Source organism: Ursus maritimus, unplaced genomic scaffold, assembly GCF_017311325.1.
Source record: "Ursus maritimus isolate PB19 unplaced genomic scaffold, ASM1731132v1 scaffold_23, whole genome shotgun sequence".
Classification (NCBI taxonomy): Eukaryota; Metazoa; Chordata; class Mammalia; order Carnivora; family Ursidae; genus Ursus; species Ursus maritimus.
Genome location: NW_024424786.1, coordinates 35,899,151 through 35,925,546, shown reverse-complemented (window position 1 = coordinate 35,925,546; position 26,396 = coordinate 35,899,151). Strand labels below are relative to the sequence as shown.

The window sequence follows — 26,396 nt, the reverse complement described above, 5'->3', positions numbered from 1 at the left end:
CCAGCGCTGCCGGCCCCTCGGGGGGCGGGGAAGTCCGGGGGAGGGCCGGGCCCGCGGGCCCGAGGGAGGACCCCCGCTTTCCGCCCGACCGCCGTTCGCCGGCTGCATCGGGCTGTGCCGGGTCCAGCCCCACACCGTCCCGCGAACGGAGAACTCTGGCGATGCGCTTTGCGCGTAGCAGGTGGGAGGGAGAGCCAGGCGTGCTGCCGGGAAGAAGAGCGCTCCGAGTGACGGAGTTGGCCGTCCGGGGGCGTGTTCCTAGAGGAAATAACTGGGAATGCGACGGGACGGGGCAGGTGCGGGCGAAGAATTTGGGTTTGACACTGTTGGCCATCGGGACTCCTCCGAGAAATGGAAGCAGTCCAGTGTTGGGAGTCAGCACCTGCTCCTAAGAATGTGTACAACTTTGGGGAAGTCGCCGTTTCTCCGGGGGACTCCGTTTCTGCGTGCGTTAGAGTAAATACCCACCCCGGTGTGCCGTGAGGCCCGGGTGACAAGGGAAGAATGACTTCGCACCGCATAGCGCAGGGTGGGAAGATGGAGACGTGGATTTGGAAACCTGATGCCCTCTCAGTTCTGCAAGGGGTAGGTTCCCAGGTGGGAGGTGTCCCAGAAGTGGCAAGGTGGGCGGGTTCTCCGCGCTGACCCCTCCCCCTACACCCCACCCCACCCTCTCTTCCCTCTTCCCCATTCGTCTTCCTCCTTGGGAACCAATGATCTATCCAGTGCGGGGCGGCTCTCAGGAAGTGGGACTGGCAGTCCGAAGACTGAATTCTCAAATCAGGAAAAGAATGTGCTCTATGTATTCAGGTTAAAAGGCTGTAAATATTTTCGTAATTCTAACAGAACTTTGCCCTCTTTTGCGATCTTAGTGCTTGCTCCATGCTGACGTCATCGTTCCCATAAAGATACGGTCTGTAAGCAGTCGGGTGGATGAACTCTATGATTCTCAGCCCGGATCCTCCCTGTAGGCTACACTTCCTTCCACCCGGGGCGTTCCCTTGGTGGGTTCCCGACTTTGGGAAGAGCAGGCTTCTGCGCCCCCTGGTGGTCATAAGTGGAAAAGGTGAGTAAGTCAGAAACCGAATCCCACCTTCCCTTAAATTTTTATTAGCGGGGATGGATAGCTAGGTCCCGCGCCTTAGGAAAAGAGAGTCTCCTGAGGGAAACAGAGATGTGAACAACCCTTTACATTAAAGTCTAGAAAGGGCCGTAGGAGTCTGGAATAAGGATCGAGGATGGCCATCACCTTCTGCCTGAATGCTTGCAAAGATACGTTCAAGGCCTCCTCGTTAAAGCTAATTGTTTTTGAAAAGATACAATCGGGCGCCTGGGTGGCTCAGGGTCCTGGGATCGAGGCTCGCTGCTCGACGGGGAGTCTGCTTCTCCCTCTGCCTCTCCCCACCCCCCTCCCCCGCTTGTGCTCTCTCTCTCTCTCTCATTCACTCACTCTCTCAAATCAATAAAAATCTTTTTTAAAAAAAAGATAAAATCATGACTCTCAGACAACTATAAAATGAACACACATCAAAGATTTCATTTGACTCATTAATTAATGAGGGAACCATTAAGGTGTCAAAAAACTGTTTAGAGAAGGACCCAAAGAACACACACAGACAGGCAATCAGGAATGCAAAACTGGCTTCTGGGGGTGGGAGGAGATCAATGGCACCTGCATCAGAAAGATTTCATTTGCATCTCTATGGACAAGGATTATTTGTATTACCAGCAGTTTTCTACACTTTACAGAATTGTAAAGTAGTTACAAGACCATAGGAGGCACAGATCAATAATAAAAGCAAATAACCCAGAAAGGCCTAGCATGCCATCTGACACTTAGTAATCTTTTTAAATTTTTTTTCCATTTTCATTATTTCACAATTTTTCCAGACACCCTGAAGGAAGCATCTTCCTGGTTGAAGAGTTCCAACTATTGTTCGTTCGTTTTTTGTTGCTGTACAAAGCAGAAATTTCCCCCGCACCTTCCACCATTTCTTGCTCCTTGCCTTTATCCAAACATTTAAGAAATGTAATCTGTCCTTTCCGTGAAGGGAGCGTTGCTATGGGGCTGTAGAATGATTGCTGACACATAGCTGGGAGGCCTGGGTTCTAGGCAGAGTTTTTGCCACACGACAGCTGTCACTTCACGTCACACAACCTACTTTCTCATTTGCGACATAGGGGGCTGGTCGAAACTAGTGGTTCCCAACCTTTTCAAGATCAAGAACATCCTATTGTCTTTGTTTTCATTCATGGATCTCTTATTTCAAAAGATTCTGTATCCTCATCAAAATATATTTACTGAGTAATCAGAAATTTGGATTCCTCGAACTCAGATGCAGAGACCAGATCGGTCATTGCCAGAGGGAGGGGTGCAGAATGGATGAAGGAGGCCAAAAGGTACAAACTGCCAGTTATAAGTCCTGGGGAGGTAATATACAGCATGGCGACTAGAGTTAACAAGAAGGTTTTGTGCATTTGAAAGTCACTAAGACAGTAGATCTTAAAAGCTCTTGAGACCCCTGGGTGGCTCAGTCTTTAAGCGTCTGCCTTTGCTCAGGTCATGATCCCAGGGTCCTGGGATCGAGCCCCACATCGAGCCCCACATCGGGCTCCTTGCTCATTGGGGAGCCTGCTTCTCCCTCTGCCTGCTGCACCCCCTGCTTGTGCTCTCTCTCACTCTCTCTCTCTGATAAATAAATAAAATCTCTAAAAGAAAAAAAAGTTCTCATCACAGGAAAAAAATTGTAACTATGTGAGGGGACAGATGTTAACTAAATTTATTTTGCACTAGATAGATAGATAGATAGATAGATAAATCATTATGCTGTACACCTTAAACTAACACCATGTCATATGTTAATTATATCTCAATAAAACTAGGAAACCAAAAAGACATTTGATTTCCTACGAGATGTTTCCATGAAGAAAAAATATAATAACCTCTTGGTTAGCCTATGGGACCATAACAGAAATGACTGTATGATTTCTCTTAAAACTTTTTAAATATTAAAAATACTGTAAAGAGCCCTCTTAAGTGCAGTCGGAGTCCAGGAACCCAGGAGAGGACGCTTCGGCAGACATCTTTTATTATGGCGTTCCATTTGAAGGCAGTTACAGACTTCAAGCCTTCTTTAAAATTCGTGTTAGGCATGAACCCTATTTTGTTTGTTTTCTATAAGCGTATTAATATTTGCTCCTCCCTGACAGGCAATTCCACCTGCTAGTTGTGTACAAGGAACTGGAAAAAGTCAAGTTAACTGGAATACAGGACCTGGGCAAGGGGAGTCCAGGGGCTGGTGAAGAAGACTCTGATATTGAGCCCAAGGGGACTCTAGGGTCTCCAGGTAGGTGGACAGGGACTTAAGGTTCCAGGCTCAGTAAGAGCCCCTTCTCTCTGATGTATTTTTGTTTTTCTGCCCCACAGTGGAACTTGGTTTCCCATCTACTCTGTCCTGGTGCAGCTGTTTCCCCATTAAACACAGTCCAGATCACGTGTGCATTTTGGCTATATATAATTCAGCCAACACTTAATTTCACTTTTACAAACAAACCAAAGAGAGGATCCTGGCATTTGGGAGCTCTCCTTCCTTCTCTCTCCTCCCTCTGAGCCTACTTCTTTTCCCGTTGGAGGAAAGGACTGAGTCTTACCCCATCTAGACCTCCAGAGCCTGCCGCAGAACAGGCGAGACCACTTTCTGGCTGTTGCACCTCGAGGTATGGTGTGAGTAGAAAGAGATAAGGGGAACTAGAGAATTTAAGGGGAAGGTCCTTTCTGTTCCCCAGAGCACCGTTTCCCCAGCACAGGAGGGATGGAGAATAAACACTGACCTGTGGTTTTCTCCCTCTTATCATTTGTACTGGTTAGATACTGCTGCATAACAAATTAGCCTTGAACCTAGCGGCTGGAAACAGCAAACCTTTATTATCCTCTGGCTTCTGTGATTCGGGAATCCCCGTGTAGCTGAGCTGGGTGCCTCTGTCTCACGATCTCACAGACTCCAGAGACGGTGTGTCGGCTGGGGCCACAGTCTCACTGATGGCTTCACTGGGGAGGGTCTGCTTCCAAGGTCACTCTGGTTGGCAGGGTTCAGTTCCTCAAGAGCTGTTGGCCAGAGGCTTCCCTCCGTTTCCTTGCCGTGTAGGCCTCTCCATAGGGCAGCGCACAACATGGCAGCTGGTTTCCATCAGAGCAGGAAGGTGAGAGAGAAAAAGAGAGAGATGGAAGCCAAGGTGTATTGGTAACCTCATCTCAGGTGTGGCATCACTTGTGCTGTATTCTGTTCACTAGAGGATACTCACTGGCTACAGCCCACACTCAAGGGGAAGAGGATTACTCAGGAGAAAGAAGGCCAGGAGCCATCTCTTAGCTGCCCAGTACACAGGTCAAATCCCAAATTAATGCCAGAGTTACGCTCTTCACCTTCTAGAGTTCTCTTCTCCCCCATATCCGTCCCGGACAACTCTGATACATTCTCCAGGCCTCAGAGTAAATGTTTCACCCTCTAGGAGTGACTTAAGTGTCCCCTAGACATGTCCCTGTGACACCCTGGACTTCATCAGAGCCCCTATCACACCACGAAATACCTGGTCTGCCTCACACACCTTCTGTAAACTCTGTGAGGACAGCAGCCTTGTCTCTTCTCTTCACCGACGTGGCCCCAGACCCAGGCATAGGGCCAAAAATCTACGAGGCACTCAGTTAATGTTCGCCAAATTTAATAAAGGAATCTTCCCCTAAGACAGCTCGATTACGTCTTTCCTCTGATTGAAACTCCTCAGTGGCTTCTCGTTACAAAGACGAGGGAGTCCATACTCTTAGAATGGCATTCAGGCCCTTGCCCCATCCGGCCCCAGCCTCACGTGCTGTCACTCCATGACACACACAGCCCCATCGTCAGCCTCACCAAACGCCCATCTCTTCTTGGAGCCAGATGTGCCCAGGATTTCCCACCTACCTCTGCCTGCTAGGCCCCTTTTCCATTTCATGTCTGGCAGATCCCTGCTCCTCCTTCAAGACCGAACCCTCTGGTTCACTCGGGCGGCCCCTAGGCCCTGCTGCCGGCCTGCCCCCAATAGAACGTGTTCAGACCTCTTTTTAAAGCCCACCCTGTGTTGTCTTGTACCTAGCTGCTTACCCGCCTGTCTCCCTGGCTAGACCCTGAACAGCTTAAGAGCAACAAACCAATATATTCACCTTCCAGGGCTATTATGAAGTAAGTAGAATGCAAATATTTGGAGAATAAACCAAGGAATGGTTAGCTACTAACACACACACTCTCACTCTCTCTTTCTCTCTCTCCCTCTCTCCCTGGGAATCCTCCTTGAGGAAGAAAGACAACCCTTCCTGGATCTTACCTCTTAAAACTAAATGCAATTGCACCTCCATGTGTTTTGGAGAATGAGCTCTGTGTCATTGAATTCAGTTTAAAATAACAGGTTTTATTTACAAAGGTATCTTTTTTTTTTAAGTAGGAGCCCAACATGGGGCTTGAACTCATGACCCTAGAAATAAACCCATATACCAGTGGTCAGCTGATTTTTTTGTTTTGTTTTTGTTTTTTTGCAGTAGGCTCCAGGCCCAATGTGGAGCCCATTGCAGACCTTGAACTCACAACCCTGAGACCGAGACCTGAGCTGAGATCAAGCGGGATGCTTAACTCACTGAACCACTCAGGCACGTCTTACAAAGAAGTCTTAGATCATGTTCAGATGTTCTCCTAGCATGAACCTCCAGATGCCATACACCTGTGCCTTTGGCTTGACAATTAAATAACCTGAACCTTATACATTTCTTTTTATGTTTATATAAACTCCTCAATCCCTGGGGCCTTAGAAGAAGCCTCACTCAGAGGAGCCTGTGGTTACTAGAGCTGCAGAAGACATGTTTGTTTCTTCCAACATCTTTGAAACACCTGCCAAGAGGAACAGATAAACACAGCATAGGGACAGGCAAGGGAGTCACTATGGCCTTAAATGTTTATAACAGAAAATAAGCTGTCTCGTATATTTCTCCATGTAGATATTATTTTTTTAAGCAGGTTCCATGCCCACTGTGGGTCTTGAACTCACAACCCCGAGATCGAGAGCTGCATGCTTCACCGACTGAGCCAACACAGGCACCCCTCCATTTGGATATTAAACTAACCATGCTGAATCTTTTATAGTACTTTTACAGTTTTTCTGTGCCCCCCCCAAGATGTCACAATGATTTGAGGAAATAAGTAGATATTATTGCCCCTGTTTTATTATGAAATTAAGTACAGAAAAATGGAGGGCTCTCCCCAAGTTCCCATAGTATGGTGATAGCTTGCTGGGAGAGGTAGTAGTTTTGCTCCCCGGCCTTTGAAACCACACCATCCACACCAGATCCCACGTTCTGCCAGTCCTGGCATGTGACCTTGAACATGTTGCTTATATTCCCTGTATCTGAGTTTCCTTATCTGTAAGCAGAGATAACAATAGCATCTGCCCCTTGGGTTTTCGTGACGATAAATGGGCAATCACTAATTCCCTTATGTAATCCCTTGCGAAGAAGCCTACTAACCCATGATAACGACACTGTTTTTCTCCAGGAGCAGGGGGCATTGAAAAGTGCCTGGACTATTTCAGTCACTAGTGAAACCCTCCTCTTGGTAGCCAGTCAGCCTCGACAGTTTCAACAGGGTGAGTTTAGTGGTGATAGAGTTCAGTGGTGATAGGGTTCAGAAAATGTAAGAGAAATGCATCCTTCAGTCTGGAGTCTGCGCATTTGCAGTGAACCTGTAGGAGACCACTGGATGGGGTTTGATCAGCACCATATTATTCACACTTGTTTGACCATAGAAAGTTCATTTCTCCCAAACACCAAGTACTCAACGAGACTCGCGTCGTGCAGATAACACTGACCTAGTGGAATATTGCAGTGGACTACGGGAGGGGCAGCAAGTGTCCATAAGTGAACCAAAGAAGATCCTTTGGGGTTCTTGTCTTTCTCTTTTCTTTTTCTTTTTAAGATTTATTTATTCATTTGACACACACAGAGAGAAAGGGGGAGACAGAGCACAAGCATGGGGAGCAGAGGCAGAGGGAGAAGCAGCTGAGCAGGGAGCCCGATGTGGGGCTCCGTGCCGGGACCCTGGGATCATGAGCCCAGCTGAAGGCAGACGCTTAGCCAAGTGAGCCACCTAGGCACCCCCGTTCTTGTCTTTCAGAGGAAGACAGGAACATTTCAGTTCCATGTACTACAAATCCTAGTCATTGTTTCTGCCTCCTAAGCCCGTGATACATTTTCAGAAGAAAAAAGAAAAGAAACAAATGTAGCAGACATGTTATACTTTTCCACATAAGGAAACAGAGGCACAAAGAGCTCATTCTTCTTACAATTCCCCCCTCAGAAATGCCCTTCCTGGGGCACCTGGGTGGCACAGCGGTTAAGCGTCTGCCTTCGGCTCAGGGCGTGATCCCGGCGTTATGGGATCGAGCCCCACATCAGTCTCTTCTGCTGTGAGCCTGCTTCTTCCTCTCCCACTCCCCCTGCTTATGTTCCCTCTCTCGCTGGCTGTCTCTCTCTGTCAAATAAATAAATAAATAAATAAATAAATAAAATTTTAAAAAAAGAAAAGAAATGCCCTTCCTGGGCACCTGGGTGTCTCAGTCGGTTAAGGGGTTAAGGGTCATGAGGTCGAGACCCGGGTCAGGCTCAGCCGAGTCAGCTTGTCCCTGCCCTTGACCACCGCCTCCCCCCCCACCGCAGTGCACACTCTCTCTCAAATAAATAAATAAAATCTTAAAAAAGAAAGAAAGAAAGAAAGAAAGAAAGAAAGAAAGAAAGAAAGAAAGAAAGAAAGAAATGCCCTTCCTGCTCGTCTTTGCACACAGAGACCTGGATGCTTCCACGGTGCAGCTCAAACGCCCCTCCCCCATCACACTTGCCCTGATTCCTCTAGAAGCTCACAGCATTGTATCAGTTGCCCGTGGGCTATCCTGGTTTGTGTCCTTAAACACTGCGAGACTTCACTTCCTTCCAGCCTGGAGCTGCCTCATACTTCCCTTTCCACTTCCTGCTCCCCCTACCGCAGGTGAGTACCTAGTACATAGCAGAGGTCAATAAAGAGTTGTTTACTGTCTTCTTAAATGTTGCTGAATGAATAAATCACTCATAATTTTTTTATTTTTATTTGTTTTAAGTAGGCTCCGCACCCAATGTGGGGCTCGCCCTCACAACCCTGAGGTCAGGTGGTGCACACTCCACTGACTGAGCCAGTCCAGCACCCCAATAAATCACTCACTAATCAACGGGCAGAGGAATAAACGAGCTTCCCCCACCCTACGAAAGACAGCAAACTTTGTTCTGATGTTCTGATGCCATGACCCTGGGACAGGGACCGTCCCCAAACAATTGCCCTCCCGCTCACAGCACATGTGAGTCCTTTCCCCTCATGGTGTCCAGCCAGTGTTTATCTCCACAGAACTAGCTTTCCTCAACTGGAATCCAGATTTGAACCCACATTACCCCTCTCCTACCCAGAGAGGCTCAATTAAAAAACAATCTTTCCGTATTACGTACATGTCATGTCTGTCCATCTGGGCTGCCCTTACAAAGTACCATAGACTGGGCGGATTTGTAAACAACAGAAATTTATTTCTCACCCTTCTGGAGGCTGGAAGTCAGAGGTCGGGGTTGGGTGAGGAACCTCTTCCAGGTCACAGGCTTCTTGTAGCCTCACATGGTAGAAGGGGCCAGGGAGCTCTGTGGGGTGCCTTCTATGAAGGCACTAACCCCGTTCTTGAGGGCTCCATCCTCGTGACCTAATTCCCTCCCAAAGCCCCACCTCCTGATACCGTCCTGTTGGGGATTAGGATTTCAACAGATGAACCTGGGGGGGGGGGGCACGAATATTCAGATCTTAGCAGCTAGGGACAGAGAGAAATGCAAGACTTGTGAGTGTGTGTGTGTGTGTGTGTGTGTGGGCGTGTGTCTCTGAGACAGAAAGGACACAATGGGGAGGAGACCCAATGGGCACAGGGAGAGTGAGTGAGATGCAGACTCACAACTAATCCAGAGTCAGACATTGTGATGGAGACAGATTAGCTCCGGGTATGAAGGTAAGAAAAAAGAACCACAACTCCAGTGCTTTGCCCATCACCTTTCCCAGGAAGAAGAGTGTAGGATGAAAGAGAATTTGAAAGGGTCTAAGCTCAGCATTTGCACCCCAGGAATCAGCAGAGAGTGGTTGCGATGGTCCCAATTCGATGTGCATTTTTTTCTTGGCTCTGCCCATGTGCTGACATGTGAGCCTGCTAAGAGCCTGGGAACTGGACACGGACTCTACATGTGATGATGAGGATAAGCAAGGACCACATTCACTGCCGCATCTCCCTTTAAAATCACGAAGTATTTTCACTTTGGGCCCTCAAAACTACCCCAGATTGAAGTCGGGTGGGCATTTTCATCCCCATTTTAAAGATGAAGAATCCGAGGCTGAGAAAAGAAAAATGACTTTCAAAAATAATATAACCAGGAAGAAGTAACAGTGTAAATCCCATGGCCTCTTAGCTCCCACCTCCTCATTTTTCAGGAAGCACGCCCCTTTGTTTCTCCCCAGCGGGGTCGGAGAGGAACATCCAGAGTGTTCGCTGTGTTTAGGAAAACAGGAACCTGATCGCTGTTCTCCTCAAAGCATCCTTAAGCTCTCTGTTTCTCATGCTGTAGACCAAGGGGTTCAGCACAGGGGTGATGAAGGTGTAAACCGCAGACACTCCCTGGCCCCTGTCTGGAGAGTAGCTGGAGCTGGGGCACAGGTAGATGAGGCTCCCGCATCCGTACTGCAGCAAGACCACAGTCAGGTGCGAGGAGCAGGTGGAGAAGGCCTTGTGCCTCCCCTCCGCCGAGTGGATCTGCAGGATGGTGGCCCCGATGAAGACATAGGAGAGAGTGATAAGCAGGAAGGGGACGGTGAGGACGGTGATGCTGACCACAAACAGAGTGGCCTCATGGACCCAGGTGTCTGCACAGGCCAGTCTCATGACAGGGAGGACATCGCAATAGAATAGGCTGATTTCTTTGCTGCTGCAGAAGGGGAGTTGGAAGATGAGCACAGTCAGCGGCATGGCCAAGACGAACCCCAGCACGAGAGACCCCAGCGCCAGCTGGACGCACAACCCCCAGCTCATCACGAGGGTGTAACGCAAAGGGTGACAAATGGCCACAAACCTGTCATAGGCCATGACAGCTAGTAGAATGCAGTCGGAGCTGCCCAGGAAGATGAAGAAGAACATCTGGGTACCGCAGCCAGGCAAGGAGACCAGGGCTCTCTCGGGGGACAGCATGCTGGCCAGAGTCAGAGGGGCAATGGTGGAAGAGTAGCAGATCTCCAGGACCGCCAAGTTGGCCAAGAAAAAGTACATGGGGGTGTGCAGGGAACGGCTGATCCAGATGATGAGAGAGATGGAGACATTGCCGCCGATGCTGACCAGGTACAGGATCAGGAAGGCCACGAAAATCAGCACCTGCACCCCAGGGAGTTTGGAGAAGGGATGGAAGTGGAAGTGAATCAGCCCGGTTTGATTTGCACTCTCCATGGGTTCGGTGCATTGGGCCTGTTGATGGCACCTTGCTGCCCCCTGAGGATAGATTAACGTCAGGACACAGAGCTCATGCTGGGTGAGCCATTCATCTTGCCCTTCCAAGAGCTCCTAACCCCAAACATCTTTAGCTCCAGGCTAACCTCCACACCTGGGGCGCCTGGTGGTGCACACAGTCGGTTATGCGTCTGACTCTTGATTTCAGCTCAGGTCCTGATCTCAGGGTCGTGGGATGGAGCCAGCATCAGACTCTGTGCCCAGCACGGGGTCTGCTTGAGATTCTCTCTCCCTCTCCCTCTGCCCCTCCCACTCATGCTCTCTCTCTCTTTCTCAAATAAATAAATCTTTTAAATAAATAAATAAATAAATAAATAAATAAATAAATAAATTCTGCAGCTCGCTTCTAAATCAGTCTTTTTGTTGTACATTGCATCATATTAAGAAGTTAAGTCATGTGTAAGCGTACAATTCAGGGGTATTATATACACCCACAATGTTGTGTAACTATCACCTCTATCCATAACCAAAACTTTTTTATCATCCCCAATAAAGACTGCGTATCCACTAAACAATGACTCACCATATGTCCTCCTCCAAGCCTCTAGTTGCCTCCATCCTAATTTCTGTCTGTCTGAGTTTGCCTGCTCTAGGTACCTTCACACAAGTGGTATCATGCAATATTTGTCCTTTTGTGTCTGGTTTATTTCACTAAGCATAATGTTCTCAAGGTCCATCCATGTGGGAGCATATATCAAATTTCCTTTATGTTTTATGGCTGAGTAGTAGTCCGCTGTGTGTACATACCACATTTTGTGTATCCGTTCATCTGGTCATGGACACTTGGATTGTTTCCACCTTTTGTCTCTTGTAACTAATGCTGCCATGAATGTAGGTGTATAAGTATCTGTTTGCATCAGCACTGATATCTTCAGTCACAGAAAACCATACCCAGACCACAAATCTCTCTACTCCCTAATCCCTTGCCTAGTTCTCAAGAGCATAGCCTCTGGGATTGGACCATCTAGGTTCTTTTTTTCTTTATTTTTTTAAAGATTTTTATTTATTTATTTATTTGACAGAGAGAGACAACCAGTGAGAGAGGGAACACAAGCAGGGGGAGTAGGAGAGGGAGAAGCAGGCTCCCAGCAGGGCGGGGAGTCCGATGTGGGGCTCCATTCCAGGACCCTGGAATCATGACCCGAGTCGAAGGCAGACGCTTAACAACTGAGCCACCCAGGTGCCCCTGGACCATCTAGGTTCTAATCCCTGATGTGCCATTGACCAAGAGTATGACCCAGAGCAACTCATTGAAGCTTTCTGCTTCAATTTCTCTATCTATAAAAATAACAATAGGACAAAACTCTTAAGACTGTTGTGAGGAGTAAATGTGTCTGGCCCCTAGTAAACTCTCCATGACTGTTAGCAATAATCATTAATATTTCTCTTCTTCCACCTCTTCAAGACCACCTTGATGCTTCCAGTTCCCCCAGATAAGCCTCCTTTGGGCTTTACTCCCGTCGCCAACAACCAAGACCTATGGTTCATTTCTTCTATTAGTCTTTTGCCAATATTGCCACTACCCTTGGCTCCTTGACCTTTTGTCAACCCTGCTACCTTCTCGAATATCCAATATACCTATTCCAGGCTGAGCAGGACTAAAGATTACAAAATCCTGCTGAAGGGGGCCACAACAAAGGAGCACTACCAATCCCAGCACTGACCGCAGTCCTCTAAAGAGCTCCTCCTTCTGGTCCCCACCAAGACTAGTGCAAATTTCCCTGGTCTCTTCAAGTCTTCCCTTCTGCTACCTCCTTCCTCACTAACAGTAGCTGACCCAGCCTCCAACCGCACAGAAAGAAATAACAAAAGCTACTTGGAGGCTGTTCATCACCATCCTCATAGCGCTGGACCTACAACATAGGACCTATAACATATCCATAACACAGTTCTGCAATCTTACATCACCCTCCAATGCCTCCCTATCTCCTCCCCATTATGACCATTCCCTACTCCTTCTTTAGCACAGGCAATCCAGTTTCCATCTTACTCCTTGAAACCGCTCTCATGAAGGTCACCAATGACCTCCAAATCATTGACTCCAACAGCTACTTTTTTTTTTTTAAGATTTTATTTATTTATTCGACAGAGATAGAGACAGCCAGCGAGAGAGGGAACACAAGCAGGGGGAGTGGGAGAGGAAGAAGCAGGCTCATAGCGGAAGAGCCTGATGTGGGGCTCGATCCCATAACGCCGGGATCACGCCCTGAGCCGAAGGCAGACACTTAACCGCTGAGCCACCCAGGCGCCCCCCAACAGCTACTTTTGACTTGATCTGCATCGCATTTGAAGCTGTCAGATACTCCCTACTCTTTGAAATTCCTCACCCGTAGCCTCTATAATGCTATTCTACCCAGACTCTCTTCCTACCTCTCTGGACACTTTCCCATCTTTTTTCACTTTTCCATTTCTGTCACTTTCAGAGACTGCTCTTCCTCTTAGTAATTTGCCAAAGGAAGGTGTTGTTGTTATTCTAGGTCTGCTCCCCAGATCCACTCTCCACCTTGCTCTGCCCCATGCAAGGCTAGTCACTAGGGACTGTATTAGCCAGTCTCCCTCCCTCCGTGGTTTCTGGTTGAATTTGGTCAATGAGAGGCACTGGCAGGAGAATGAAGAGTAGCATAAAAAGCACTAGGGTACTGGGGCACCTGGGTGGCTCAGTCGTTAAGCATCTGCCTTCAGCCTAGGGCGTGATCCCTGGGTCCTGGAATCGAGCCCCGCATCGGGCTCCCTGCTCTGCTGGGAGCTTGCTTCTTCCTCTCCCACTTGCCCTGCTTGTGTTCCCTCTCTCGCTGTGTCTCTCTCTGTCAAATAAATAAATAAAATCTTAAAAAAAAAAAAAAAGCACTACGGTACTTATCCTCCCCCCGCGCACGCACACACACACACACACACACACCATACCACATCTCTTGCAGAAACAAAAACTGACACTTAACCTTTCTTCCAATGATGAAGCAATTCATGATACCACAGTAAGAAGGGGGAGGGGACCACATTGCACCCTGGGTTAAAACAAAACAAGATCGCCCTGGCTGGTCTATGGATGCCCCAAAGAATGTATTTTTACTGTTTTTGCCATGCTGATGTCTGAAAATGTGTCATGACCTTTGAAAATACGATAATCGGGGGCGCTTGGGTGACGCAGTCATTAAGCGTCTGCCTTCAGCTCAGGGCGTGATCCCGGCGTTCTGGGATCGAGCCCCACATCAGGCTCCTCCGCTAGGAGCCTGCTTCTTCCTGTCCCATTCCCCCTGCTTGTGTTCCCTCTCTCGCTGGCTGTCTCCGTCAAATAAATAAATAAAATCTTTAAAAAAAAAAAAAAGAAAGAAAATACGATAATCGTGTAAGAATGTTATTTTCCACCATACACAGAATAATACAATCTTAGTAGTCTTGCTGATTTGCAGTTTTATCCTTTGACTATTTGTTAGGTTTTTGTGTCTGACAAGCCAGTCTTTTTAAAGTCTAACACCCTGCATGCTTTGCAAGCAAAGTGTTTTCCCTTCCTAAATGCATCTGCCCCCGCGGGGTCATCTGTTTGGCACAGCCTTACGTAGGGTAGGAGGGCTAGGAGATGGCTGGAATCATGGTAGGAAAAAGTTCATCAGTTTCTGAGAGTCTTGTTCCTTGAAATTTTCAAATCCTTCTCTGGGAGCAAGAGTAGGAGCGCACACCTGCCTGCCTCTCTCTCTGCAGAGTAAGTGAGGATAGTCAGCACGTCCTCTACCCCAAATATTTGATCTCCGTGAATTAAACACTAAGGGGGCAAACAGTTATAGGAAAAGGACTATTACTGTAACCAGGGGTCTCACCATTCCTAAACAATGTGTTTGCTTCTGCGTTCACTTGCGTATTTCTGTCCCCTCCATGGACTGTAAGCTCCATGAGGGCAGGACGATTGGGTCCCATTCTTCATTAATGCCCAAGACAGTAGCACAGTGCCAGGCACGTTGTAATTCTGTATTGACATGAACACTGGAGATTTACTGAGGCCCTATCAATGCCAATGACTGATACTTAGTACTTTTGAAGTAGAAATAGTAATCTTCATTTTAGCACTCTGATACTAAGCATATCCTTTCTGGAGAGATAATCAGCTGTTTGTTTTTTTTTTTTTAAGATCTATTTATTTATTTTAGAAAGAGAGAGTTGGGGGGAGGCAGAGGGAGGGAGAGAGGGAGAGAGAGAATCCTCAAGCACACTCCCCACTGAGCACAGAGGCTGACAAGGAGCTCAATTCCAGGGCTCAGAGATCATGACCTGAGCCAAAATGGAGAGCTGGCAGCTCAACCGACTGAGCCACCCAGGCACCCCAAAGATAATCAGCTGTTTTCAAGAAGTGATTTAAGATGTCATATGCATTGGGGCACCTGGGTGGCTCAGTCAGTTAAGCATCCGACTCTTGATTTCGGCTCAGGTCGTGACCCCAGTCTTGTGAGATTGAGCCCCAGCCATTGGGCTCTGTCCTGGGCATGGAGCCTGCTTAAGATTCTTTCTCCCCTCTCCTTCTGCCCCTACCTCCCCCCCCCAAAAAATGATGTCATATGCTCTGAATCAGTACTCCCAACATTGAAGGATCTACCCTAAGGAAGTAGTCTGGAATATGGAGCCAAATGCACAAAGATGTGTATGATGTGCCTTAATAATTCTTTATAAGGAAACAAAACAAATGCTTAACAAAAAGTAACATTTCAGTCACTTGGGGTATATTCATATGATGAACTATTTATTATATTGCCATTAAAATTGTTATAATTAAGAGGTTTAATAAAGTAAGAAAATGCTTATAATATGATGTTAAATGAAGAAAACAAAGAGGGAAAACTGCATCATAGCACAAACCAGTTATGTTACCAGCATCAAGGGCAACAGTAAACTCTTAATAGTTTTTTAAAAGGAAATGGGTGATTACTGTTTTCTATTTTTTTATTACGATATGTTATTCAGCATACAGTTTTCTTCGTGCTTTTCTCCACTTTTTGAATTTTCTTCCAAAAATGTGTTTATTTTTTTTAGTTATAAAAATTTGATTGATTTTCAGAATTCTCATTTGAGAAGCAAGGAAATTGAAGTTATATAACAGCCAGTCATTGTTGGAACCAGGATTAACATCCAGATATGGCCACAAAATCTGCACACTTACCAAAGATAAAGACCAAGATTGTGCTAAATCTAGGTATTTGTTTATATGTTTGTTAATTTCCAGACATATCACATTCTTGACTTGGGCTGAGTTTATCGTTGTGTTCCTTCCCTCCTTTTCCTCTTTTCCTTCTTTCCTTCCCCTCTTTATTTTTCTTTATCCTCATCCCTTCTTTTTTAAAAAGATTTTATTTATTTACTCTAATGAGAGAGAGAGAGTGCACAGGAGTGGGGGGAGGAGCAGAGAGAGTGAATCTCCAGCAGACTTTCTGCTGAGTGCAAAGCCTGACGTGGGTCTCCATCTTTCGACCCCAGAGACGGCAACCCTAGCTGAAACCAAGACTCAGATGCTCAACTGACTGAGCCATCCCAGCCCCCACCTTCATCTCTTCTTAAAGCCAACCCTCTAGATTTAGCTCCTCATTCCAGCCCATCAAGATCTTACAGAGAATTGCAATTCTTTGTTCCAACAAGTAATCAATTTCTCTCCCATTGTCATCTACAAATTTAATGAACACGTTTCTCAAAGCTCTAACTGGTCTGATGCCCAGTGACAGCTATATTAGATCAGATGTTGAAGCCACATGCCCCAAGCAATATCCCTCAATATCGCCCAATATCCCTCAAAATTTTCTTCAGAACATCAATAGGTTTTCAAAGAAGTTTTAAAGAAAGGCTCTCTGTGTAGAATGTCTTAAAAACTACAGTGAATTCCACGGCAATACACAATCACATTGATTACAGAAGGGGTGTTCAACATTCCTTAGATAAGGAATTCTAATTCTCATTCCTTAGATTCTCCTGAATTCACAACACATTCCCCACACCCTTCCCCAGACACACACATTTCTCTCTAATGGACACATATACGTCATCCTACTTGACTATTAATTCATGTTTCCCTTTTTGGCTTAGCTGCAAGGAAGCCCAAAACTAAGTTTTATATTCACCTGCTTATCATTCCTCAACTCCAGTAACTCCGTATCTGTTTCACTCTTACCTTTAATATTGTGCAAGTGGATTCTGATCTTACTGTAGCTAGGGTGTTATTAGAAAGCACTCTATTTTTAGAAGCATTGAAAACTAAATAAATATATTATACAAACAAAAAATTATTCTTGCCTTTTGTGTCTTCATCCAAGGTATTGACTGGTGAATGAGAAATCTCTCCACTCTCCACTCCCAAGTTTGCTCCTCCTCTGGGGTCCTCTTAATGGTATAAAAATGACAATCCTGTGAGCTTGGTTGTAGTTAAACGTTCTCTTTCATTGTCCGCTTTCTTCTGCCTTTGCTGATGCATAACTCCTTGCTACTTGAAGGTTGAATCAGGGAATTCTAGCTTTCTCCTTACCCAGGAAATAAAAACCCTCAATAATGTTGCATCTTCTTTGGTGAGTCTCTTCTGTGGTAGCAGTACTGCTTCCAAAGACTTGGCGAACATTCATGGAGAGAGTCCTTCCTCTTCCATGAAACCTTGGCGTACTCCTCTACCTTCTTCCCTCCTAGGGTGTAATTAACAGCACTGTTCGTGCATTTGCTTGTTCAACAAGTATTTATCAAGCATCTACTATCAACCAGGCACTGAGTATGTAACTCAGAAACTGAGATTACACTATATTATTTGGGTGTCCCAACGAAGCATGTACCCCTCCAACAAGGAGGCTGGATAACTCTTTCTCACCACTCTCAGGCAACCTAGGAAATTGGTCACACTTCAAGAGAGAGGCAGACTTATTCTCTCACCCTCAGCAGGGGACTATTTTGAAGATTTGTTCATTGTTAGAATTGTTGGCATAAACAGTGTCACTTCATTTGCTCCAGGAGATGGCACAAATGTTCCAACTCATTTGTAATTCCACCCCAGGAATCCCCTCACAGGACTGGGGAATCCCAAGGTCGGTAGCGTTCATTGGTCCACTCCCCAGGGTCTAGACCATGCAGCAACTCAGTCAGCCTGGTCTTCCTTTACTCTGAGCCTTAGCTTTTGCCTGGAGAGCCTGGCAACCACATGCTTCCCTGAGGCTGAACGAAGCCCACAGTGGAATCCTCTTCTCAACAATCTCGGGAATCATGGAGACCGACTCTCCGAGAAACCCCCCAGCACTGAGGGGAGCACACATCCAGACACTGTTAATCCTTCCCTGCTGTGTCTTCTCAAGGGAAAAGGGGTCTTGCAGAGACAGAATTCTGGGTTCTCTCTTAGCTCTCAGTTCTTCTCATCTTATTTCTGGGGAATTCTCTGCCAGCTTTGGTTCAATAAAGCCCCAAGAGGCTAGCTTAGCTCTTTACTTGACCATCCCCTGTAGGTCAATGTTTGAACACAAATAGGAATTGTTTGGAGACTTGATATTCTAAACTGGTTTAATTGCTACTAGACTTAGCTATATTCTAATTATTGCTTAATTTTTACTCTCCAAGTTTGAAAGAGCTTAAAAGATATACAGTTTTAATTTATCCAAGTAGAGACTCATTTTGTGCACTTAGACAAATTCTAGGAATCCTTCAGAACTCAGCCAAGTGTCACCTGTTAAATGAAGCCATATTCTGATATACACCCCTTCCCTTACCCACCTCTAAAATAGGAAGAAATCACTCCCTGCTCCATGCTCTGTGGCGGCTTTGTCCCCACCCGAATTACAGCATCTATCACTCTGTACTGTGTTTATTATATTACTTGTCATTCCATCCCCACTACATAGGTCCTCAGTGGGAGCAACTAATTCAAGTAGGTATTGCATCGCATGGCGTAGTGTGGGGCACAACCCTGAGATCATGACCTGAGCTGAAACCAAGAGTCAGACATTTAGCCGACTGAGCCACCCAGGAGCCCCTAAGTTGTTTTATACCAACAGTTGATAGTGATCCTGGTTAAGACTTTTATAAAATGTAGAAGAAACATTTCCCAAACTCCAGGCATTAATGAAGAGTCTTCATGATTTACGTTTTATCTAGTTACTGGTATGAATTACTTAATGTTTTTCTCTACTTAAATTCAACTTACTTTTTGCTACATAAAAACATGTATTATACCAGTTCTACTTTGTAATCTCTCATTTTTAAGTAAATACAAACAATGCCAATTAAATGCTGGTTCATGTGTCACCTAAAACTTTCCTTTTGAGAACCAGTAACTCTGAAAACCCTGTGAACATTGTTAAAATGAAGGCCTGCAGGGGAGTGTATGTGTGAGAGAGAGAGAGAACTTGGCAGGAGGCTGTCAAAGCAATCTGGAAAGACAAATGCAAAACAATTCCTGAAACACAATCACCAGCTATTCGAAAGTCTCACGGTATCTATACTGAACTGGGACGTGTTTCAGAAAAGAGAAGTGATCAGGTGGCCCCTCAGAGAAGGGCCAGCAGAACCATTCTTTTGCTCTAGAGCAGAAGGTGTGAGCTGCGGCCCACAAGCTACCAACAGGCGGTGGGTGGCCTTCAGGGGGCTGCGCTCACGGTTTCATTGCCTTGTGGAAAGCCCCAGAATGCCACGCCGTGGACCAGCTGCCATGCTTGAGTTGGGACTCCATTTCTTTGGAGTCCAGAACTCTTTCCACTGTAGCCAGAGCCACAGATGTCTCTGAGGGACGTTGTGGGCAATGTGGCAGTAGTTCATTCATGATTTCTCTCAATTCCATTCCTCTCTCTCTTTCCATTTCTTCCACCTATTTTTCTCTTATTTTTTCCAGCAACCCTAACAATGGTTTTTCTCTTTGCCAAATTTAATGTGCTTGTGCCTTATAGGTGTTAAATAGATACCATCTTTAAGAAGCTACGGAGAGAAAAATCCACTGACTCCTTAGCAAATAGCACCAGCCTTATCAGCCTTGAGTCATCTTCTTATCCTTCTTCTAGAATCAGACTCCAGGGAGTTTGGAAAGGAGAGTGAGCGCATTCAAGAAGGCCATGAAGCGATGTCTATGACCAACGTATCTCTTTCCCCCGATGGTCTCTTTACATTCCCCCGTGATTCACTGAGTGCATCCAGCTGATCCCAACTTTCAATCCGGTTCTCCCACAGGCAACCACAAACCACAGTAGGCATAGTTGGCAAATGTGTCTCTATGGGACGAGGGGGTCAGTGAATCTTGCTGTTGATAGAGAAGCCCTTGACCTTCATCTTGACCTACATCTCACTTCTTAGGAAGAGCAACCAGAGAGATGCTGTAGCAAACACTGCATGGCCCTAAAGCTCGTTTTCCTTGCTCAAAGGAGAAAGAAAAGGAAGGGAAGGAAGGGAAGGAAGGGAAGGAAGAGAAGGAAGGGAAGGAAGAGTGATCAGTGTTTAGGGAAACCCAAACCCTACAAAGACTGCTCTATGATAGAACATCCCAGATAATGTGTTTGTGAATCTTCAAGAGGAAAGTAAAATATGCACTTTTCCCATGCTTAATTGTCCAGGACATTTTTTCCCATGCCATCTGAGGGATGTGGGCCTTTAAAAGTGACCACCATTTTGGGAAATGCTGGTTTATTCTAGAAAAGAAAATGATACCATTTCTCATGGCAACTCTTGTTCTCAGTAGCGTTTGAGAATCCTAAGATCTTGGTGCTACTGGAACTTGGCACATTTGCCCTCTTAGCATGCAGTCATCTAAATAATTCAAATAAATTTTAGGAAAACCAAGAAATGGATTTTGTTTCTAAGGAGGAACAGAATCCAAATGAGACCCAGGTTGTCTGCCGCAGTTCGCAAAGTACGTTCATAGCCAGAACCTCGCTGATGATCCTTTCAACAGGCCTTCCAAGCGGGCTGACTTCGCAGATGAAGACACTGTGCCTTCACTGACAGAACACGGACACACAGAAAGAGAGGAAGAGTTAGGAATTTAAAACAATTCCTGAAATTTAAGTGTCTTCCCCTTTGGCTTCTAGTCTTGTATAAGTTTCATCCAATTTTTTTCTTATGTAGGAAAAACTGCTTGATCAGGAATATCCAGAAAGAGTCAACGTGCTCTGAACAGCCAGAACCTTGTAATTTCTTTTTTTAGAGCACCCTTAAACAACTCGTTTCTCATGCTGTAGACCAAGGGGTTCAGCACAGGGGTGATGAAGGTGTAAACCGCAGACACTCCCTGGCCCCTGTCTGGAGAGTAGCTGGAGCTGGGGCACAGGTAGATGAGGCTCCCACATCCGTACTGCAGCAAGACCACAGTCAGGTGCGAGGAGCAGGTGGAGAAGGCCTTGTGCCTCCCCTCCGCCGGGCGGGTCTGCAGGATGGCGGCCATAATGAAGACATAGGAGAGAGTGATAAGCAGGAAGGGGACGATGAGGATGACGACGTTGACCATATAATTTGTGATAAGTTTCATTTATATTTCATGTTAACATTATAATACCTTACTGGTCAATGTTTAGTGCTTCATTTCTACAATCCCTTGAGGTGGGTTGACTTGTCCAAGTTTGCACCGCTGGCTAGTGGCTGATCTGGGATTTTAAACCAAGACTTCTGATGTCCTATCTCAATGTCTTCCGTCAATTTTCATGAACAACAAGAAGAGGATCTGGGGGTCCACACGGGCCCACCTAGGGCTGAGTTACAGCCTGCCTGATATTTTTAGTTTAAAAAAGGAATGTTTTCTTAAATAACTACCTTCTATAAACTAGGTAGGCTGTCGAGCATGGCTTAGTTAGTTCTGGCTGTTAGAACAACGTGCCAGATCCTGGGTGGCTTCTAAGCAACAGAAATGTATTTCTCACAGTCCTGGAGGCTGGAGTCTGAGATCAGAGTGCCACACGGTCGGGTGAGGGCCCTCTTCCACTCTCTCGTTATGTCCTCACATGGTGGAAGAGGCTAGGGAGTTTTGTGGGATTTCTATTAGAACGCTAATACCGTTCATGAGGGCTCCACTCTCATGACCTAATTACCTCCAAAAAGTGCCACTTGCAAATACCATCACATCAGGGATTAGATTCAATATATAAATTTTGAGGGGACACAAACATTCGGCACATACTAGGCCACTTCCTTTGCATAGCTAATGCCACTGGGAGTCATTCCAGTAGGTTCGGACCAGTGAGTAAATAAAATCAAATTAGAATATAATGCCATTATTTTGTGCTCTTCAAGTCTAATTCCATTGGAATACCGTTATGAAATTGGAGCATGCTGATGGAGGTGTAATGAAAGACAAGAAAATCAATCATGTCTAAATCTTGTGTAGTAAGCACATAACTTCTTAGCTCATTATTAATGCAGAATATATGTATCCCAACTCTTGGATAAAAACAATAACTAGGAACTTTCTCTTCTCCGATTCCTATCCAGATCCTGGTTGAGTAAAATTGTGTTTGTGGAGTACTTCCTGAAAGACATGCTGGCCAATCAGGCTCTAATAGTTTAGATTTATTCCCTAAAATCAAGTTAGAAAATTTGAGAGGTAGATCCTGTTTTGACCATAATCATCCCTCCTAGAACTGTTTTACGTGACTTGAACATGTCACACCATCAGCTTACATGGGGAATTAACCCTAGAAAATTCATGTCATACTTACTTATGTTATGGTGGTTAAGGTCACAGGCTCTGAAGTCAGAATGTGACAGCACTCACTAGCTGTGTAATCTTGGGGAAATTACTTAACCTCTCTAAGCCTCAGTTCTTTATGTGTAAAATATGGATAATAATGGTACCTATCTTATAAGATGTTGTGGAAATCAAGTGAGCCAATGTGTACTAAGCACCTAAACAATGTCTGGCCCATTATTCAGTGCTCAATAAATGATAGCTAGTGTTATTATTGTAATTGCTGGTATGTTGTTAGATATGCAATATTCTCCTTTGAAAAATTGTGGAGAAAGATTCTTTTACATCTGAGATTTAACCCAAAAAAGTGTTAGATTTCTCCGTATTTCTACTATATATTATTATATGAACTCTGAATTCTCCAGCTGAATTGTATTTTATTCTTTTCCTCAGATACTAGAAATCTCAGATACCTGTAGGAGACCATTATATAGACTGCAGAGAGCACATGGTTTGCATTTCTGCATAGAATTTCACTACTATCTTTTCTAGAATCCCACCTAAATTTTTCCTTTACCCCCATCTTCTTGCCTATGTGTTTTTAACATTTGTATCAAAGTATTTTTAAGCTGCTTCACACATTTTGTGGAAGCATATTGGAAACAATAAATTAAAAGTAGAGAAGTAATATATTAATTCCAGCAGACACCATTGCTATCAATAAATATCTGTCGAATCTTCACACAAGCACAGCTAAAAATACTTGGATGCCCCAGGAATTCTTGCCATCAGGATTCCATATTCCCCCCCTTTCTCGCATGTAACACAATCAGATATGGAAGGGTCTGGTTTTAATCACCAAGTGCACTTGCAACTTCAAGAGAGAATGGGATTCTTTCTTTTTCTCTGATCAAGGAAGAGGTCTTGGAAATACCTTTCCCTCCTCTCAATCCTCCATCTAGTCTCCACCACCAATGTCCCTAACAGCCCTGCTCATTGCCTACGATAGCTTGGGGTTCCCCTGTGATGGACCCATCTGCTGCAATGAGAAGCTGCTGACCTTACTGCTTTGGGAAGGGCTGATTGGACCAGCAGGAAGGCAGGACTTGGACAATTTAGTAAAAGCCCTTCAAGAACAAGTGACAGAGGACTTAAATAAATAAAGATCGTGGCTTCTTCTGTATTTTCCTATTATATTTTCACACATCCATATTCTCACTGGACCGTCCATCCAACCCCCTTAAGGTAGGAAGGCTGTTGGGGTGCCTGGGTGGCACAGTCATTAAGCGTCTGCCTTCAGCTCTGGGCATGATCCCAGCGTTCTGGAATCGAGCCCCACATCAGGCTCCTCCACTAGGAGCCTGCTTCTTCCTCTCCCAGTCCCCCTGCTTGTGTTCCCTCTCTCACTGGCTCTCTCTCTCTCTGTCAAATAAATAAATAAAATCTTTAAAAAAAAAAAAAAAGGTAGGAAGGCTGTTGTTATCACCATCCTCTCTTTTATGTAGAGGCAAGGTTAGGACTCAAGTTTGTGGCTGGACCTTAAGGCTAAGTACCCAGCACTTACCAGAAAACACGAAGAAAGAATAAGCCATTTCTTCTACCTGAGGGGCCTTGTGGACTTATTATAAAGGCAATGCCAAAACACATGAAACTTAGTTATATAAAAAGAAGTGTGATTTAAATCAGTGAAAAGAGAAAGATCGCTGTCAGAGAAGTGGCCGGACAGACTTTATTAAGGAGGTGGGTCTTGAGCAGGCAAAGAGAAAGGTCAAAAGGCATTCGAGTACATGAATCCATTGGGCCTGCGTACCATCAGGGATGTAGGCTCTTAAAACAGGTAACAGGACAGCATCCATTGTATCAACGGCTACTGTGTCTCTATGTGTCCTTCTCCTCACTGACACTCCTGTCCAGTCCTTACTCTAAGCCGTACGGTGAGAGAGGAGGCTGGCTACGTGGGCAGGGCCGATCCAGGGCTTCCTCACCGGAATCCACTAAAAAGCAGAGGAATTCGCACTGATGAGCATTTCACAGGCTGAGACAGCCATGGAGACGGTTATCTCTCCACTCCTTCCTTTTTGCTTTGGAGCTTCCTGTCCTTCAGATCATGCCCCTACTCCTGGTTTGGGGAGTGTTTATCCTAGGAAGGAATATTTTTCTAGGAAGCTTTCCTGAACCAGCACGTTCTTGCCCTAAGTCTCCTTACTGCCTCAGTCACCTCTCGATTCCTTATGCTATAGATCAAGGGGTTTAGCACTGGTGAAAAAAAGGTGTAGACAACAGACACTGCCCGGCCCTCTTCTGGAGAGTAGCTGGAGCTGGGGCGAAGGTAGATAAGGGTGCAACTCCCATACTGCAGGAGAACCACGATGAGGTGGGAGGAACAGGTGGAGAAAGCCCGGCGCTTGCACTCAGCTGAATTCATCCTCAGGATGGCGGCCACGATGCAGCCATAGGAGAGGCAGATAAGGAGGAAGGGGATCGCCACGGCGGCCACACCAAGGACATAGAGAGCAGCCTCATGCACATGCGTGTCTGCACAGGCCAAGCGCGTGACTGCAGGCATGTCACAGAAGAAGTGGTAGATTTCATTGGGCCCGCAGAATGGAAGGTGGCAGATCAGAATGGTCAAAGGCAGTGACAACAGGAATCCCAGCCCCAAAGAACCTAACGTCATCTGCCCACAGAGCTGCCGACTCATGATGAGGCTGTAGTGCAATGGATGACAGATGGCCACGTACCTGTCGTAGGCCATGACAGCAAGCAAGACACAGTCAGACCCTCCAAGAAGGATGAAGAAGAACATCTGGGCCCCACAGGTAGGGAGAGAGATAAGCATCTGCCCCATGGAAAAGATGCTGGCCAGAGTCAGGGGAACGATGTTGGTAGAGTAACCAATCTCCAGCATGGCCAGGACAAAGAGGAAGAAGTACATTGGGGTATGGAGGGAGGGATCTCTCCAGATGGTGAGCCCAATGGTCATGTTCCCAACAAGACTTCCTAAGTACAACAGCAAGAGGGCCACAAATATGAGGGGAACCACCGCTGGGTCTGTTGAGAAGGGCTGGAAGTGGAAGTAGACCCCTCCAGTCTGGTTTTCCTCTTCCATTAGACCTGGTACAAGGAAAGAAGTCAAGGGAAAAGTGACTCTCCGTGTCCTTGAGCCTGGAACCAGCCCAGCCACGTTAAAAACACTGTCTACAATCCCTGAGTACTTATCCTCATTGCTTCCTTCCGAGTCCAGTTAATGTTATCTCGCCTGGCCACTGCTTACTCTACTAGCTGTGTGACCTTGGAGAAGTTACAGACTTCAGCGCTCTCCTTTTAAACGCAGGGGGAGCCTCACACCCACCTCCGAGCTGTGGTGAAAATTAAATGAGATCCTGTGCCTGAAAGTGCCAAGGCTGATGCACCCAGTAGGTTCTCAACGGGGTTTCCTATTTTCCTATTTCCATTCTTTCCTTGATTTTCATTCTTTTATATACATATATGCAAATATTTCTGATCATTCACATGCCTCTTTAGTACTCTGATTATCCAGTTACCACAACAACATCCTAAAAATACATATTTGGGGCGCCTGGGTGGCTCAGTCGGTTAAGCGTCTGCCTTTAGCTCAGGTCATGATCCCAGAGTCCTGGGATCGAGCCCTGCATCAGGCTCCCTGATCAGCAGGGAGTCTGCTTCTCCCTCTCCCTTTGCTGCTCCCCCTGCTTGTGCTTTCTCTCTCTCTCAAATAAATAAATAATAAATAATAATACATGTTTATACAAAGAGCATATGATTCTCATGTCGAGCCAAGAAGACAGGCAACACAGGTGTTGCCTTTCACTGATAGAAATGTGGACCTGGAAGCCCAGACGAGTTAAATAGCTCACACAGCTATCCTCCCCTGTCAGGATTTTGTGATCGCATTTTTTCCTTCAACATTCAACAATCCAGTTTGTTTTGTTTTGTTTACCAAACGTGAACTCTACTTTCATTTTGCCTTCTTGCATATGCTCACCTGCATTTTTGTGGTGTCTATCCTGGATAGCCACCCAGGCACCCCGAGATCCATCTGTCTCAAACACTTTTTAAATCATATTACTCCACATTCACTCTAAACTTAAAAAAGCAAAAGAACCTCAATTTTGGGACACCTGGGTGGCCCAGTCGGTTGAGCGTC

At 45.8% G+C, this 26,396-nt stretch overlaps 2 protein-coding genes and 1 long non-coding RNA gene across 4 annotated transcripts; 1 reads left to right on the top strand and 2 right to left on the bottom strand.

The window, feature by feature from the left end:
• Positions 1–17: 17 nt before the first annotated feature.
• On the top strand, positions 18–5,787 carry LOC103666159. Its single transcript, XR_569450.2, has 4 exons — positions 18–585; positions 873–1,066; positions 3,211–3,347; positions 5,570–5,787. It is a non-coding gene; the product is annotated as an uncharacterized LOC103666159 (long non-coding RNA).
• Positions 3,907–26,396, bottom strand: LOC103666162 (olfactory receptor 10V1-like). Of its 2 annotated transcripts, none has more exons than XR_005837124.1 (2): positions 26,355–26,396; positions 3,907–4,177 (listed from the first exon to the last, which is right to left on the bottom strand). XR_005837124.1 is itself a non-coding variant. In XM_008694188.1 (2 exons), the coding sequence occupies exon 2, from the start codon at positions 25,335–25,337 to the stop codon at positions 24,387–24,389; it is 951 nt and encodes a 316-aa protein (XP_008692410.1). In that variant the 5' UTR covers positions 25,338–25,342; positions 26,355–26,396; the 3' UTR covers positions 23,944–24,386. The 2 variants fall into 2 exon arrangements, 1 of the variants encoding a protein (XP_008692410.1); XM_008694188.1 differs by lacking the exon at positions 3,907–4,177 and adding an exon at positions 23,944–25,342.
• LOC103666160 (olfactory receptor 10V1-like) lies at positions 7,552–10,788 on the bottom strand. The gene has a single exon (XM_040639143.1). It carries the CDS (start codon positions 10,561–10,563, stop codon positions 9,625–9,627), a length of 939 nt encoding a protein of 312 aa, XP_040495077.1. The 5' UTR covers positions 10,564–10,788; the 3' UTR covers positions 7,552–9,624.

Excerpts from the sequence above, each read along its gene's own strand:
- LOC103666160 (XM_040639143.1), bottom strand. The coding sequence starts at position 10,563 with ATGGAGAGTGCAAATCAAACCGGGCTGATTCACTTCCACTTCCATCCC.
- LOC103666162 (XM_008694188.1), bottom strand. The coding sequence starts at position 25,337 with ATGGAAGAGGAAAACCAGACTGGAGGGGTCTACTTCCACTTCCAGCCC.